The 12,871-nt window shown below is 39.6% G+C and overlaps 1 protein-coding gene across 1 annotated transcript; it reads right to left on the reverse strand.

Moving 5' to 3' along the window:
- Positions 1-3,441: 3,441 nt before the first annotated feature.
- Positions 3,442-12,483, reverse strand: ACADM (acyl-CoA dehydrogenase, C-4 to C-12 straight chain; the record flags this gene model as incomplete). The annotated part of the gene is made up of 10 exons (XM_010151502.1): positions 3,442-3,513; positions 6,444-6,692; positions 7,391-7,486; positions 7,561-7,701; positions 8,577-8,685; positions 9,846-9,976; positions 10,748-10,828; positions 10,913-11,013; positions 12,206-12,275; positions 12,386-12,483. Coding segments are annotated over 10 exons (1,148 nt in total), but the record flags the coding sequence as incomplete, so codon positions are not given.
- Between the last annotated feature and the right edge of the window lie 388 nt (positions 12,484-12,871).

Here is a 12,871-nt window from a genome sequence, read left to right on the forward strand (position 1 = left end):
CGCCTGGAAGCGGGGTTTGCGCGACCGCCGCTGCTCCGTGGAGAAGCGTGTCCGGGCAACTGCGCATCCTATCGGAAATAAACCCTTTTCCTTCCTGATTCGAACCGATTCGTCTGAGTGTGTTGTTAATCAGTGACGTTGCACTCTGGTAGCCGTGATCGTGCTGGGCGGGAGCGCTGTTTTGAGCGTGTTCGAGATCAAACACGTCTAGCGCTGCCTAGTGTATCGCAGTCGGACATAAGGTCTCTGTCTTGGGATTTTTTCCCGGGTTGAGGGTGTATTTTGGGGGGAGGGGTGGGGGCTTAATGGAGTGGGGGTGCGTGGCGTTGGGTTTCTTGAGGGGTTTCGATGGGGGGCTATTCTAGAGGGTTGGGTGTGATGCGCAGAAACAAACCCTACAACTGACGGAGAGTTCTAAAGCAGGTGTGTTTATTGCAGCGCCGGGTGCAAGGGGGATCGCTCCACCGAACTTGCACACCCTGGTGTCTCAAGTGACCCCCTTAAATACTACGAAGTGTTGCATATGCATCATTCTTGGTTACATATTCATTGTATTGACGAGAATAGGGAGGGATTCTTACAATCAGTTCGGGGAAATCATTATCATGTTCTAGTCTCCAGCCTCTCCTGCTCACGCCTGCGCAGTGTACTCCGGTGGTCGTCGGAGGAAAGGCCACGGTGTACTTTTCACCTTTCGCTCAAAAACTACTGTGTTGGCTGAGTCCCAAACAGCAAAGCCAGTTCTTACTGGATGGTTGCTTCTCCCCAGTGATAGGAGTGCAGAGTCTCCTTCTTTCCAACCATAAGTCCTTGTTATCAGTGCCTTCCTTAGAGCTGAGCTGATGCTGCAAACTTGTTATCTATATTTGAGCTCACAGCAGTCCTCGTTAGCAAGGTTACAAAGAACAGAACAAAAAACCAAAACTAAACTAAATATCAGTAGTTAACCCCTGCTTCAGCATGGCTACAAAGCTACAGAACAAAATTAAACCAAAGTTATAACAAAATCAAACTAATCATCAATTTCCTGTATCAGGTGTTTTCTTAAAAGTAGCAACTGCGTGTCAGGCATGTCATAGCGTTGATCTTCCTGCAGGTAAATGAGGTGGCAGTTTACAGCCATTAAGCACTATGTTAAGCAATGCGAACTTCATACCAGGTGACAGGATTTGCACCACATTCAGACATAGTGACAGGGTGACAGGGACCATAGTGAAGGATGCTGAAGGGTTTAGGTGGGACTGGGCCTCTGGAGGTCATCTAGGCCATCCCTCTGCTCAAGCAGGGCCATCCTGAGCCAGTTGCCCAGCTGAATTTGAACTGTCTCCAAGGCTCCACAACCTCTGAGTGACTTCACTGTAAAAAAAAGTGTGATTTCTTGTGTTCAGGTGGGACTTCATGTGTTTTAATTTGTGCCCATTTGTGCTGTTGGTGGACACTCCTGAGGTGTGGCTGGCTTCCTCTGCTTCCATCCCATGAGGTGTTCATGCACATTACTAAGATCCCCCTGAGCCTTCAACAGGCTGAACAGACCTAGCGCCCTCAGCCTCATGGCCCAGGCCCTCCATCATCATTGTGGTCCATGCCTGGACTTGCTCCAGTACATTCATGCCTTGGGCATGGGGATCCTAGCACTGGACACAGCACTCCATGTGTGGCCTCACCAAGGGATTTCCTCAAGAAGTCTGGGGAAGGTGCACTCTGCCACCACTGAAAGAAGGGCCAATCCAAGGTAAAGAAAGAGTCACAAAACTGCCGCCTTCTCAGCTGTTTTTGCTGTAGATGTGGTTATGTACTGATGGAAAGAAATAGTGGGTTTAAATATACTGGATTGGAAATAAACATCATGCTGTAAGTCATTCTTAAGGAAAAGCTACATACTTTGCTGTGAATCATCCTAATGGAACATTTACTTGCTTAGGAAGTGGAGAGGCCACGCTCAGAAGCTGATATGCTGTTACTACTGGGTAGTATCTAAATCCTTAAGACAGGCATCTGTGCAGACAACAGCACTGCACGCTTTGGTACTGCTGGGCTGGTTCAGCTGCTGGGGGCTGTAGCACAGCTGTAACAAACTTCAGACACTTGACGACTTCCCTGCAACACAGTTTAAATGATGTGACAAGCAAAGTGAATAAAAGAAACCACACCTCTCTGCTTATAAATAATTATTTATTAAAATGCAGCAGTGACTGTTGAAAATAACATTTTGATCATCTGATTTTACAGCGAAAAACCACTGTGCTGCAAGGTTCTCTTTTCTTGCTCCTTGCTGTACTTGGGCTTTTGTGGTGCTATCCAAGTTTAGAACAGTGTTGTTACAATGGAAAATAAGGCAGTTTTCTACAAGTTCTTTCACAGGGGATCAGTTAAAATGAAAACATGTTTAAAATTGAATGATCATATTTTTTTTTCCCACTATGCTAAAAATATGTACCTGTATTTCTCAAGAGCTGTACTTAACATTCATCCCTAAAGAAGTCTTGCTTAAGGCACAGGAAAGCAAGTGTTTTCTTCATAAATGTTACAGGTTCCTTTGAGGCACAGAGATAAATGTGCTGAATGACAACTTCTGTCTTTGCTGGATTTGGGTGAACAAGGTGGTTAAGTCACTGAACAAAAGCCCTACGAAAACAAAACCTAGGTTTTGTTCATAGTGACTCATGGATGCATCTAAAATATAGACACTTTATAAGTAGTCATACAGCCACCGTTTGAGAAAAGTGACAGTTAGCTGTGCTGTAATTTATGAGAATGTGTGATTCTGAAAGGTTCAGATGTCAGTATGTATTCATTCACTTTCAATTCTTTTAAAAAGGCGCACATTTCTAAAGGCCACAAAGCCACAGTGTTAGCGCATTTATTTTAGCAGGTGGTGATCTAGAGGCCGTGTGCTGCAACATGGTATTCCTGATGAAGCAGAATAGCTTTTTAAAAAAACGGAGATTTCCTTGAAATTGACTGATTTGATATTGACCCCTACTCCAGTGATAAAACAGTGGGAACAAATCCATACCGTTATAAACAATACAGAAACCCCTAAAGTCCAATTCCTTGTCGCACACTGAATGCCTTCACAAATGAATGAACAAACGAAGCTGAATTTTGTTTTTTTTCGTTCATACTAATTTTACAGGGAAGGTGTTTACCTCCCAACAAAAGCCAGATTTGTGTGAAAGAGAGTGAGTGGGGAAGGACAACAAGCAATCAGTTTGGAAATCAGAAATGTTTATAAAACACCAGGTGTGTGAGTCAGATGGAATGACGTGAGAGAATGGATGGGGAGTACAGAAGTAGTGCTTAAGCATGTGCGCAATACAGAGATTTTGAAGGAAAAGGGTTTTCCCACACCTTTATAATTGTATTGAGAAACGCACTAAGACCCTCTTCCATGAGAACACTGAACACTACAGCAGCGCCAGATGTACTTGTTATGTTTCTTTAAGCCTTATATCTGCCAACGTGTTCACGAGCTATGATCATCCTTTGAATCTGAGCAGTTCCCTCATAAATCTGAAAAGAAGAATCAAAATAATGTTAGCAGACTGTTTTGTAAAAATATTTTAAGAGCTCTTTCTACACTTGCAAACCTTCATAGAACAGTGTGGATTAGGATGGGCAGGAAGACGGAGTAAACTGAAAAAACTCCAGTGTGACTTGTGTAACTACAGCGGGCTAAATGCAATAAATCCCATGGAAAATACTGAGAGACGGTCTTGTTCTCTTGGATGCTCTTATCAAAACTCAGTACGGTTCCCATGAAATTAAAGACATAGTGAGTGAAGAAGGATGGGGAACATGTCTTACCTGCTGAAGAAAATACATAATTTAGCTTTTACAGATTAGGTTTTAAAACAGTGAGTGGAGGGGAGGAGGTGACTTGTGTTGAAAGTATTTTCTTGGATTAGCCTTTCAAGGCCATAGCAAGTGTTCCCTTTCATCCATTTGTTCCCACTGCTTCTTCTTAACTAGTACTCTCGTCAACACATTTTTTCTTTTTTTATGGTTTTAATCACGTAAAGATTAAAACCATTTTAATTTTCCTCTAGAAACATCTCCTCTAGAAACATTCCGCATCTTCCCTCTGTTCTATTTGGCTTGCTGGCAGCAAGCCAGAGATACACAATGAAACAGGTATGTAGGTCTAATGCAGAAAGGCCATATACTACACGGGTACAGTGCCATTTGATTTGAGGGCAATACACTTCAGGGGTATTAGGTGTTTCAGTTCTGCCAAAATTAGCTTTGGCAAATTGCTCAATGTCATGTAAATTCCCTTTTTCTGTAGTCATAAAAATAGGAATAATCTTCCCAAGAACCTTCCCAGGCTTTTAAAAAATAAAGAGGGTATAACCTGTGATTGCGTTAGTTTTTGGGCTCAGACGAAATGGTTTCTTCTCAAAGTGATCTTGTGGACTGCTGCTAACCCCATATCAATCCAGTTCATCGAGCAGATTTGCTTTGTGGATGCTAGGTGCCCTCTGGAGTAAGCTGAATTGGAAGCTCTCCTCTCTGCATGTATCCAGTACCCTTCAAACCCTAACGAAGACACAGTGGTCCAAGCCTACAGCTGGACCCTTGCAATGACATGCATAGGGGGGGCGGTTGGTCCAAGCAGGCCTGCTGTGAACTCAGCCTCCCCAGAGGGCATGTAGGAGATGCAGGGGTCTTGGCAGCTCTTCCTGCTGGCTGCTCAGTTGCTCCTGCTGTACTAAATTACTCACTGATGAAGACAGATGTGAAACTCAAGTGTAAAGACATCAAAACCCACAGTCATCATAAGTAAGCATGGGAAAGGTTTGGGTTTGTAAGCCAATGGGAATAGTTTCAAGAATCACTGACAATTCAAGAAGGGAAGTTTTCTGAATCTGAGAAACTAAGTAACCAGTTTCTATCATAGTAGCCTAGTTTTGTAGCCAGACAGAAACCCAGAGCAACTCATGGACACTTAAGAGTGTTACCACTAGCAGAATTGTATCATACCGAGAAACAGCAAATACGTAGAAGAGAGGAACAGGTGGAAAACGAAGCTTCTGTATGTGAAACATACGGCCAAAAGCATATACCATCTGGTACTGGGCAGTAATACAGTGAAGCGTAACCAAGAGCCAGGTATGAAATAATTGTAAAGAGAAAAGCCTTTCTTGTGTTTGGGTTTTTTTTTTTTTGGGGTATGAAGGGGAGCACAAAACCATCAAAAATGTAATATTAAATATGATGAATTTGAACAATTTAAAAAAGAAAAAAAGTCTACTTAGCCTTGCATTTGTGATGGATCAATGTAACGAAAAATCTGAGTAACAGGCATCCTGTAAAATCAGTCTCAACTTTTAAATAAACTTCTGACCCTCCGACCATCTTTCTCTAGAAACAAATGTCACCTGACAGGAAGAAAGCCCAACCATAACAAAGTTCAGTTACGCACTCATTTCCTCACTTGCAGGAGTGCAGAGAGTACTAAGAACCTTTAGTCACAGTTTTCTATCCTTAAAGAAAAATTCTTGGCTAGGGAGAATAGAGCTGACTTTAAATTCGAAAGTCAGAGAAATTTCAACTACCTAGAATCTTAAGAATGACAGCTGTTATAACTAACATTACAGATCACAGTTCACATGCACTTCCTGATATCTATTTTGATATGTTTCATCTAGTCATTATTAATGTCAGAAAGAGGTGAAAAGAGAAAGATTAGTGAGTTTCAAGAACATAATTAAATCATTCTTGCTGAATAAAGAACTGTAGCATAGTATATGCTAAAAGAAGAATTATAACATGGAATAATTTCTTAGTAATGATAGTATAGAGTTAATATATATATATAAGACCACGGGATTATGGGTGACTACAGCATGAGTAAATACAAGTAGGGGTGGGGCGGTTTTTGAAAAAAAAGCTAATTGCTCCAGGTTGTGCCACACTTCTATTACTACAACATATGCAGAATAATCCATGATACTCAGTGCTGGTGATACCTCAGCTGAAGTCATCTGCCTATCTTAACGATACCAAACTTTCAGACGGAACATTTAGAGCACAGCAGCAAGTGATGAAGAGAACAGCATTATAGATAAACCATCTCTGATTACAGAATACCAAACAGTATTTTTGTCTTATCAAAACACTTTTGATCAGTGTTTTCTACAGTTCAAAAAAGCTTCAAAATGCAGAGTCCAAGAATTTCAAAGTTACCACATTAGAAAAACAAAACCACACCGGTAAATTTATTTCTACTCTGCAGGTTAAGTTGTTGAGCTAAGGCAAAGAGTTTTGAATGCAAGATTTTGCCTGATCTGAGTGCTCTTTCTTTACATGGAAGGATTATTGCTCTCACCCTCAAAACTTTTTTTGTATGTGTATGTCATGATTTTGATTAAGTAGCCAGTAGTTTATTTTATATAAAATGTATGCATTATTATAAAGATCACACTCTCTCTTTTACTCACCTGATAGATCTTAGCATCTCTCATTAGTTTTTCCACAGGATATTCAGTATTAAATCCATTTCCTCCAAAAATCTGCACTGCGTCTGTAGCTACTTGGTTTGCAACATCACCTGCGAACGCCTTTGCAATGGAAGCATAGTAGGTATTCCTGCGACCGGCATCAACTTCCCAGGCGGCTCTCTGGTAAGCCATCCTAGCCAGCTCAACCTTCATTGCCATTTCAGCAAGCATGAAAGACACCGCTTGGTGCTATGAATGATGAAATAAACTAGGTTAGCACTGCCTGCTTAAAATTCTACGATATACAAAAAGAATATAATCTTCTTAATTTCTTAATTTGTGAATTCAGCACATTCAGGAAATGGTATTTGAGTTCTACACAATTTGCATCAGGCTTTCATAACTGTATGTTGAATTAGACTTTTCACTTTTTCAGTTCTAAAATCTGCTTAGACACAGGCATTACACACTGAATTATGAAGTTGTGCTTTACTTCTTATGAGATCTGTGTTTAATCCGATGTTTACTGATATTTCTTTAGCATGGTAAGCAGTGTGAATGCCAATGTGTTCTATTAGTATTAATACTGTGAGTCTTGTTTCATGCACCTCAGGAAGGTTTTAGCCTTCCCTGAAAAGCCCTGTTCATTAGAATTGAAGAACTTAAGTGTGTTCTGACAGTATGTGAGTTTCAAGGTTTTCAAGGGCAGTTTTCTTTGTGATTTTACTATCCCCATCCATAAGGTACAGAAGCAGCCCAGGAGTTACTGCATAGCCAGATTTACTTAGATAGTATTGACCTCTACACTTGAAAACCCAAACAACGGCAGCGATATAATAAGTCATGTGTTATAAACAAAAAAGGAACAACCTTGAAAATTCAGTAGTAGTGCATCTGGTGTGAAAACACAGCTTTTTGATAGATTTACTTTTATATATTTAACTTACTTCAACTATTGGCTTCCCAAAGGTTTTTCTCTCCAAAGCATATTTAGTAGCTTCATCGAGTGCTCTCTTTGCTAACCCAACAGCACCAGCTGCCACCTGAATTAAATACAGAGCAGAATGAAAACCAGAAATTCCTATTATATTTTAAGTAACTTATTTCAGATACTTACAGGTGGCCTGGTCTTATCAAAAGCTCCCATTGCGATTTTAAAGCCAGCTCCCTCAGCTATTAGTACATTTTCTTTCGGAACTCTCACATCTTCAAAGACAATACCTCTTGTATCAGAGCAACGCTGCCCCATATTCATTTCCTGAAACAGGAAGTTTACAGAGGTGCATCTGAATTGGATTTTTCCAAGGTACAACATATTTTCTTTCTTAACTTTAGTCAAAGCATAAAGAAATCTTCCCTTCCCAGCTCCACCAACACTTCAGTTTTTTCTAAAAATCACCATGTACACAACAAATACCAGTTCTGCATTTACAGACCAATGTACCCTTAATTTGTCAAAGCTGGGCAGTTTACTATGTGAAACTAATTCTGCGGCTGTAATCACTTATTGGTCTTTTTCTAGTTCAATTATGTCCTTTGAGATGGGAAAGGGAAAAAGTAAAGAACCTAAAATGCAGGCAGAAGTAAAACACAGCAGTACGACAAACAAACAAATAAATAAATGAGACTGTCAATTTTTCCAATTCCTTTCCTAATGTACAATATCCAATTTTGCCTGCTACTAAAAATACTACTTTTTTTTTTCTTTCTTCTCCCAAAACAGAACTAGCACCAATGCCTCCAAGGCCTGTTCCTTGAGCAGTAGTAGCTAAAATTAAAGCACACCTTGTATTCATGGTTAAGGTTGTCCACCTTGCTTCCTAGACATTCAAGGCACACTTCTTCACATTAATTGGCGCTTGTCAATTAAATGATTCTCAAAGATTCTTTTGCAGCTGTGCAAAACCGTCTTACTTTAGACCATTCTGAATAATTCCTTATCTGAATTAATTATAATTATTAAGTACCTCTTACAAATAATTTCTGTATGCTGTGAAAATAACATTGTACATCAGCACATGAAAACACTCAGTTGCTTAACAGTCTTTTTTTCTTTAAGAGCAATTTGTTGCATTATTGGCTTAGAAGTGAAAAATAATTCCTGGCTTGTCAAATCAGAGATACACTGTTCACCTTTCTTCCAATTTGGATTCCAGGGCTATTTGCTTCCACAATGAATCCAGTAAAGGCTTTGCTTGCAGGAGATTTTGGATCCGGGTTAGTACGAGCTAGCAAAAAATACCTAGTGTAAAACAGAGAAGAGGGGAGTCAATTTATCCACACAACTAACAATCAGATACTTTTTTAGCTAACGTGTTGTTTTTATGTGCACTTCTACCATGTAATAAATCTGTCAGTAAGTTAGCAACCCTTTTTTTCTTGTCCTTTCAAAAATACACTGAGAGGGAGTGAGGGGAGGAACATTTATACATTTTCCAGTATCTGAAGGGGGCCTACAAGGGTACTGGGAGAGGACTTTTTACAAGGCCCTGTAGTGATAGGACAAGGGGTAATGGGTATAAATTGAAATCATGGAGGGTTAGATTAGATGTCAGGAAGAAATTCTTCACAGAGAGGGTAGTGAGGCACTGGAACAGGTTGCCGAGAGATGTTGTGGATGCCCCATCCCTGGAAGTGTCCAAGGCCAGGCTGGATGAGGCTTTGAGCAACCTGGTCTAGTGCAAGGTGTCCCTGCCCATGGCAGGGGGGTTGGAACTAGATGATCTTTAAGGTCCCTTCCAACCCTAACCATTCTATGATTCTATGATTCTATGAATGTATAAAGCTTTTCCTCATGAATTAAGAAGAATTTATGTGCTAGGGATGAGCATGATTTATGTGAGACATGATGAAAGAGTAAAGCACGTTCCACAGACAACACAGCAAAACCTGGATTCTGTGACACCTGGAAAATGTCTTCCCTTAAGAAATATAATGTAACGCCACAATCTAAAATGTTTCTTTCTTCTCTAGAAGTGAAAGATGTTTCTATAGAATCAGAAGGAATTGATAATGGTCGCCCCATACACAAAGCAAGGTCACTTGTAACGTGAGCCCCTTGAGGACTTCGCAAGTTAACTCGCACTATTGCTGCCCTTCCCTGAAGAGAAAGCAGAATTAATTTTGTTTTACAGCAGCAAAATTTGAGAGGCATTCTTGGAGTTGTCATGTCATCGCTCAGTTTCCCTTTTAGGCACTGCAGAGCACTGAGAGCGCCTGCTTTCTCATACCCCGTCCTGATAAAGTGTTCACTGATTACAGTGTAGTGTGGTGAAACATAACAAACATTCAGATTTGTAATGAATCTTTAAAGAAACACTAGTATCTGATTTTGGGAGACACACACACATCAGCATAGAACAGAGTAACAGAAAACGTAACGTGAGTCAAAAGGCAACACACCAGTTTGCTTTCCCACCATTTGTGATCCACATCTTCTGACCATTAATGACATACTCATCTCCTTTCTTCTCAGCCTTTGTTTTTATACCAGCCACATCAGAGCCTGCTCCAGGCTCAGTTACACAGTAAGCCTAAGCGAAAATAAAATACAAAATCTTGAGGAATAAAAGTTCTACTTTAAGAAATAATTACAGAATTATGTGCACTGAACTGATCTGTAAGAGTTTTAAGTGAACTGCATGGAAAACTCCAAAATATTACATCAAAGAAACCCAAAAGCTGTCTGAACGAGAATCCAAACATGTGGGGTTAATTTTCCTTGAAAATCCATAATAGTACTTTAAATTGCCTTTTAATGATAAACAGAACCATTCTGTAACCTTTAGTAAGTCATCACTTTCTTATGCTTCACAAACATATGAAAGCTGCAGATCTTTAAAATCTGAAAGTCAGAGCACAGAGTAACATTTTATGGTAACTGTGCTCTTCCTTTTACAAGGCATAGTTGTTCTGCTTTTAACGCATTGCATATCAATCTTTACTTCTTTCTATTGAACAATTACTGCTTAGATAATAATTAAGATTCATAAATTATGTTTAATGCCCATCTGAGTTCCGTTTGTGTCATATAAACCTTGCATTTTTCTTAAACTCCTACACCTTCTCTTGAAAGTGAATTAAAAGGTATTAATTTTCAAGTAAGTGACTTAGGATGGTTTTCCAGGTAACATCTTCTATTTGTTTACTGAATACCTCTAACTCAATACTCCTTGACTTCCAATAAATGCCATTGTTTATTTAAGAATAAAAACAGGCTATGTTGTGAGTAGATATCAGAGTTTTAAACAAAACTGATTCATATAATTTAGGAACATTCTACAGTGTTCCTAAATTACACTTACACACATCATTGGTTCCTCTGTCATTCTTCCTAAGTATTTTTTCTGCTGCTGCTCATTTCCTGCAATGATTACTGGCATTTGCTGAAAGACAATATTTAGACCATTACTCCTTGTTTTTAAAGGGCACAGACAAGTTTAACAGAGGTAAGAAAAGACAGAACTTACACCTAGGGAGTTTGCCTCAATGGCCGTTTGAACCCCTGTACATCCGTAAGCTAACTCTTCCGTAATAAGGCATGCTTCGAAACTGCCAAGGCCAAGACCACCTGCAGTTTAAATATTTCATTGACTAAGATCAGTTTGCCGTGGAACATATTCATGATTTACAAAAATTATTTATCAAAAAGCTGCTGTCCGCTGACTTCATGTGATGCCTTCTGGTTGTACTGACAGGGACAGTGAGCTATCAATCCCTTTTTGCATTCTCCACAACACTGTCCTTTTAGGTGTTTCTCATACAGAAGCTGTTCTATATTTTTATCACCTTTGTCATGTTTTTAGGAACATCCTCCCTTTCTACAACACCCTTTTGAAGTGGAAGGATCAGACTTCATAATGAATGAAGGAGGCAAGTGCAGTTTGTATTCAAGCAGCAGCACAATTACAGCTTCTGCTTTTTTCATCATTCCCTTCTTAATTTCTGACTTTAAATTAATGGTTTTGTCCACTTCTGTGCATTATGCTGACATCTTCACAAGACAACACATTATGACTCCAGAGGTAGTAACTTGTTCAGAAGACACCATTTTAGCTGGGAAGTTTGGGTTGCTTCTTTCCTGTCTTGTGTGCATAATTTTTCCTATGTTGAATTTTATCTGCCATTTTAACAGTCATCCAGTTTTGCGACCACCTACAGCTCTTCACACCAGCCTCATCTTTTCTATGGATAACTTAGTGTTATTAGTGAACTCTATGACCTCACCATCAATATCCTTTCCAGATCACTTACAGATATCCCAAATACCACAAGCGCCAGAAAGACTATGCTGCTGATTTTTCCACTATGAAACCTGATGATTTTTCAAATTCCTTTGGGAAGTTCAAGCATTTTATACCAGTCAGGCATCCCTTGTCTGTACACTTATTAGCTACTTCATTATTTTTTGTGCCATGACTTCCTTTTAGGAAAACCCTACTCTAGCACATCGTGTTTATGTGTGTCCACTCTATCTGTGGACCCTTTAATTTCTTTGCCTCATCAGCTGAGATTGCACTGGGGAACATTAGGCAGTTGTAGTCATGGTAGAAAATCTGGTCATAAATTAGTAACTCGCGATCTGCCTAATTTGTTGCCTGATTACATCCACCCCTCGTAACATTTGTGTCAGCCTGCCTACTGATTAAATTATTCAAGTATGCAAATGCTCATTTTATACAGATTCCATAATTACACATATAGGTCTCCTCCAAGGCCTTTTCTCTGTTTTATTTTCCAAATTAAAAAGAGTGTTTACTCACCACAGCTTTCCGGTATGTGTGAATTTATAAGACCAAGTTCCCAAGCTCGTTTTATGAGCGGAAGAGGATACTGAAATAAAGAGGGCAAATCATCTTCTGATTCATCACAGTTAACATTTTTAATTTTACACAGATTAAGAAAAAATATCTACTTTTTCCCCTACTGCATGGTAGATTTACCTCTCCAGTTTTGTCGTATTGTGCAGCAACAGGAATAATTTCCTCTACAGCAAATTTATGAGCAGTAGCTTGAAACTCTTTCTGTTCATCAGTAAGTTCTATTAAAAAAAAGAAAAGTGAAAAATGAAGTCAAAAATTTTGTACTCTCTTTAATTTTGCCAGTTGTCATACTACAGGAACAGAAAAAACAAGTCTCAGTTCCTTCTGGGACAATTCAAACCAGCAGCATCCACCTTCCTGGGCCTCTCCAGAAACCAAAGCAGCTCAACTTCCTCTTTCTAGAGACAGCTTCCACCGATCTCTAATGAAAGTCTACAGTGCACCCACTGACTTCTGACAAAATTATCCACAAAATATTGAAAATGGAGTAGGAAGTACCATGCAACACTAAATGTATTACCAAAAGAAACGAGAAGCATGCTGTGCTAATTAAATGAAGGAGGAGGTGGAGGCAGAGAAATCATAGAATCATATAACGGTTTGGGT

Source organism: Eurypyga helias, unplaced genomic scaffold (assembly GCF_000690775.1).
Source record: "Eurypyga helias isolate BGI_N326 unplaced genomic scaffold, ASM69077v1 scaffold23025, whole genome shotgun sequence".
NCBI classification, from domain to species: Eukaryota; Metazoa; Chordata; class Aves; order Eurypygiformes; family Eurypygidae; genus Eurypyga; species Eurypyga helias.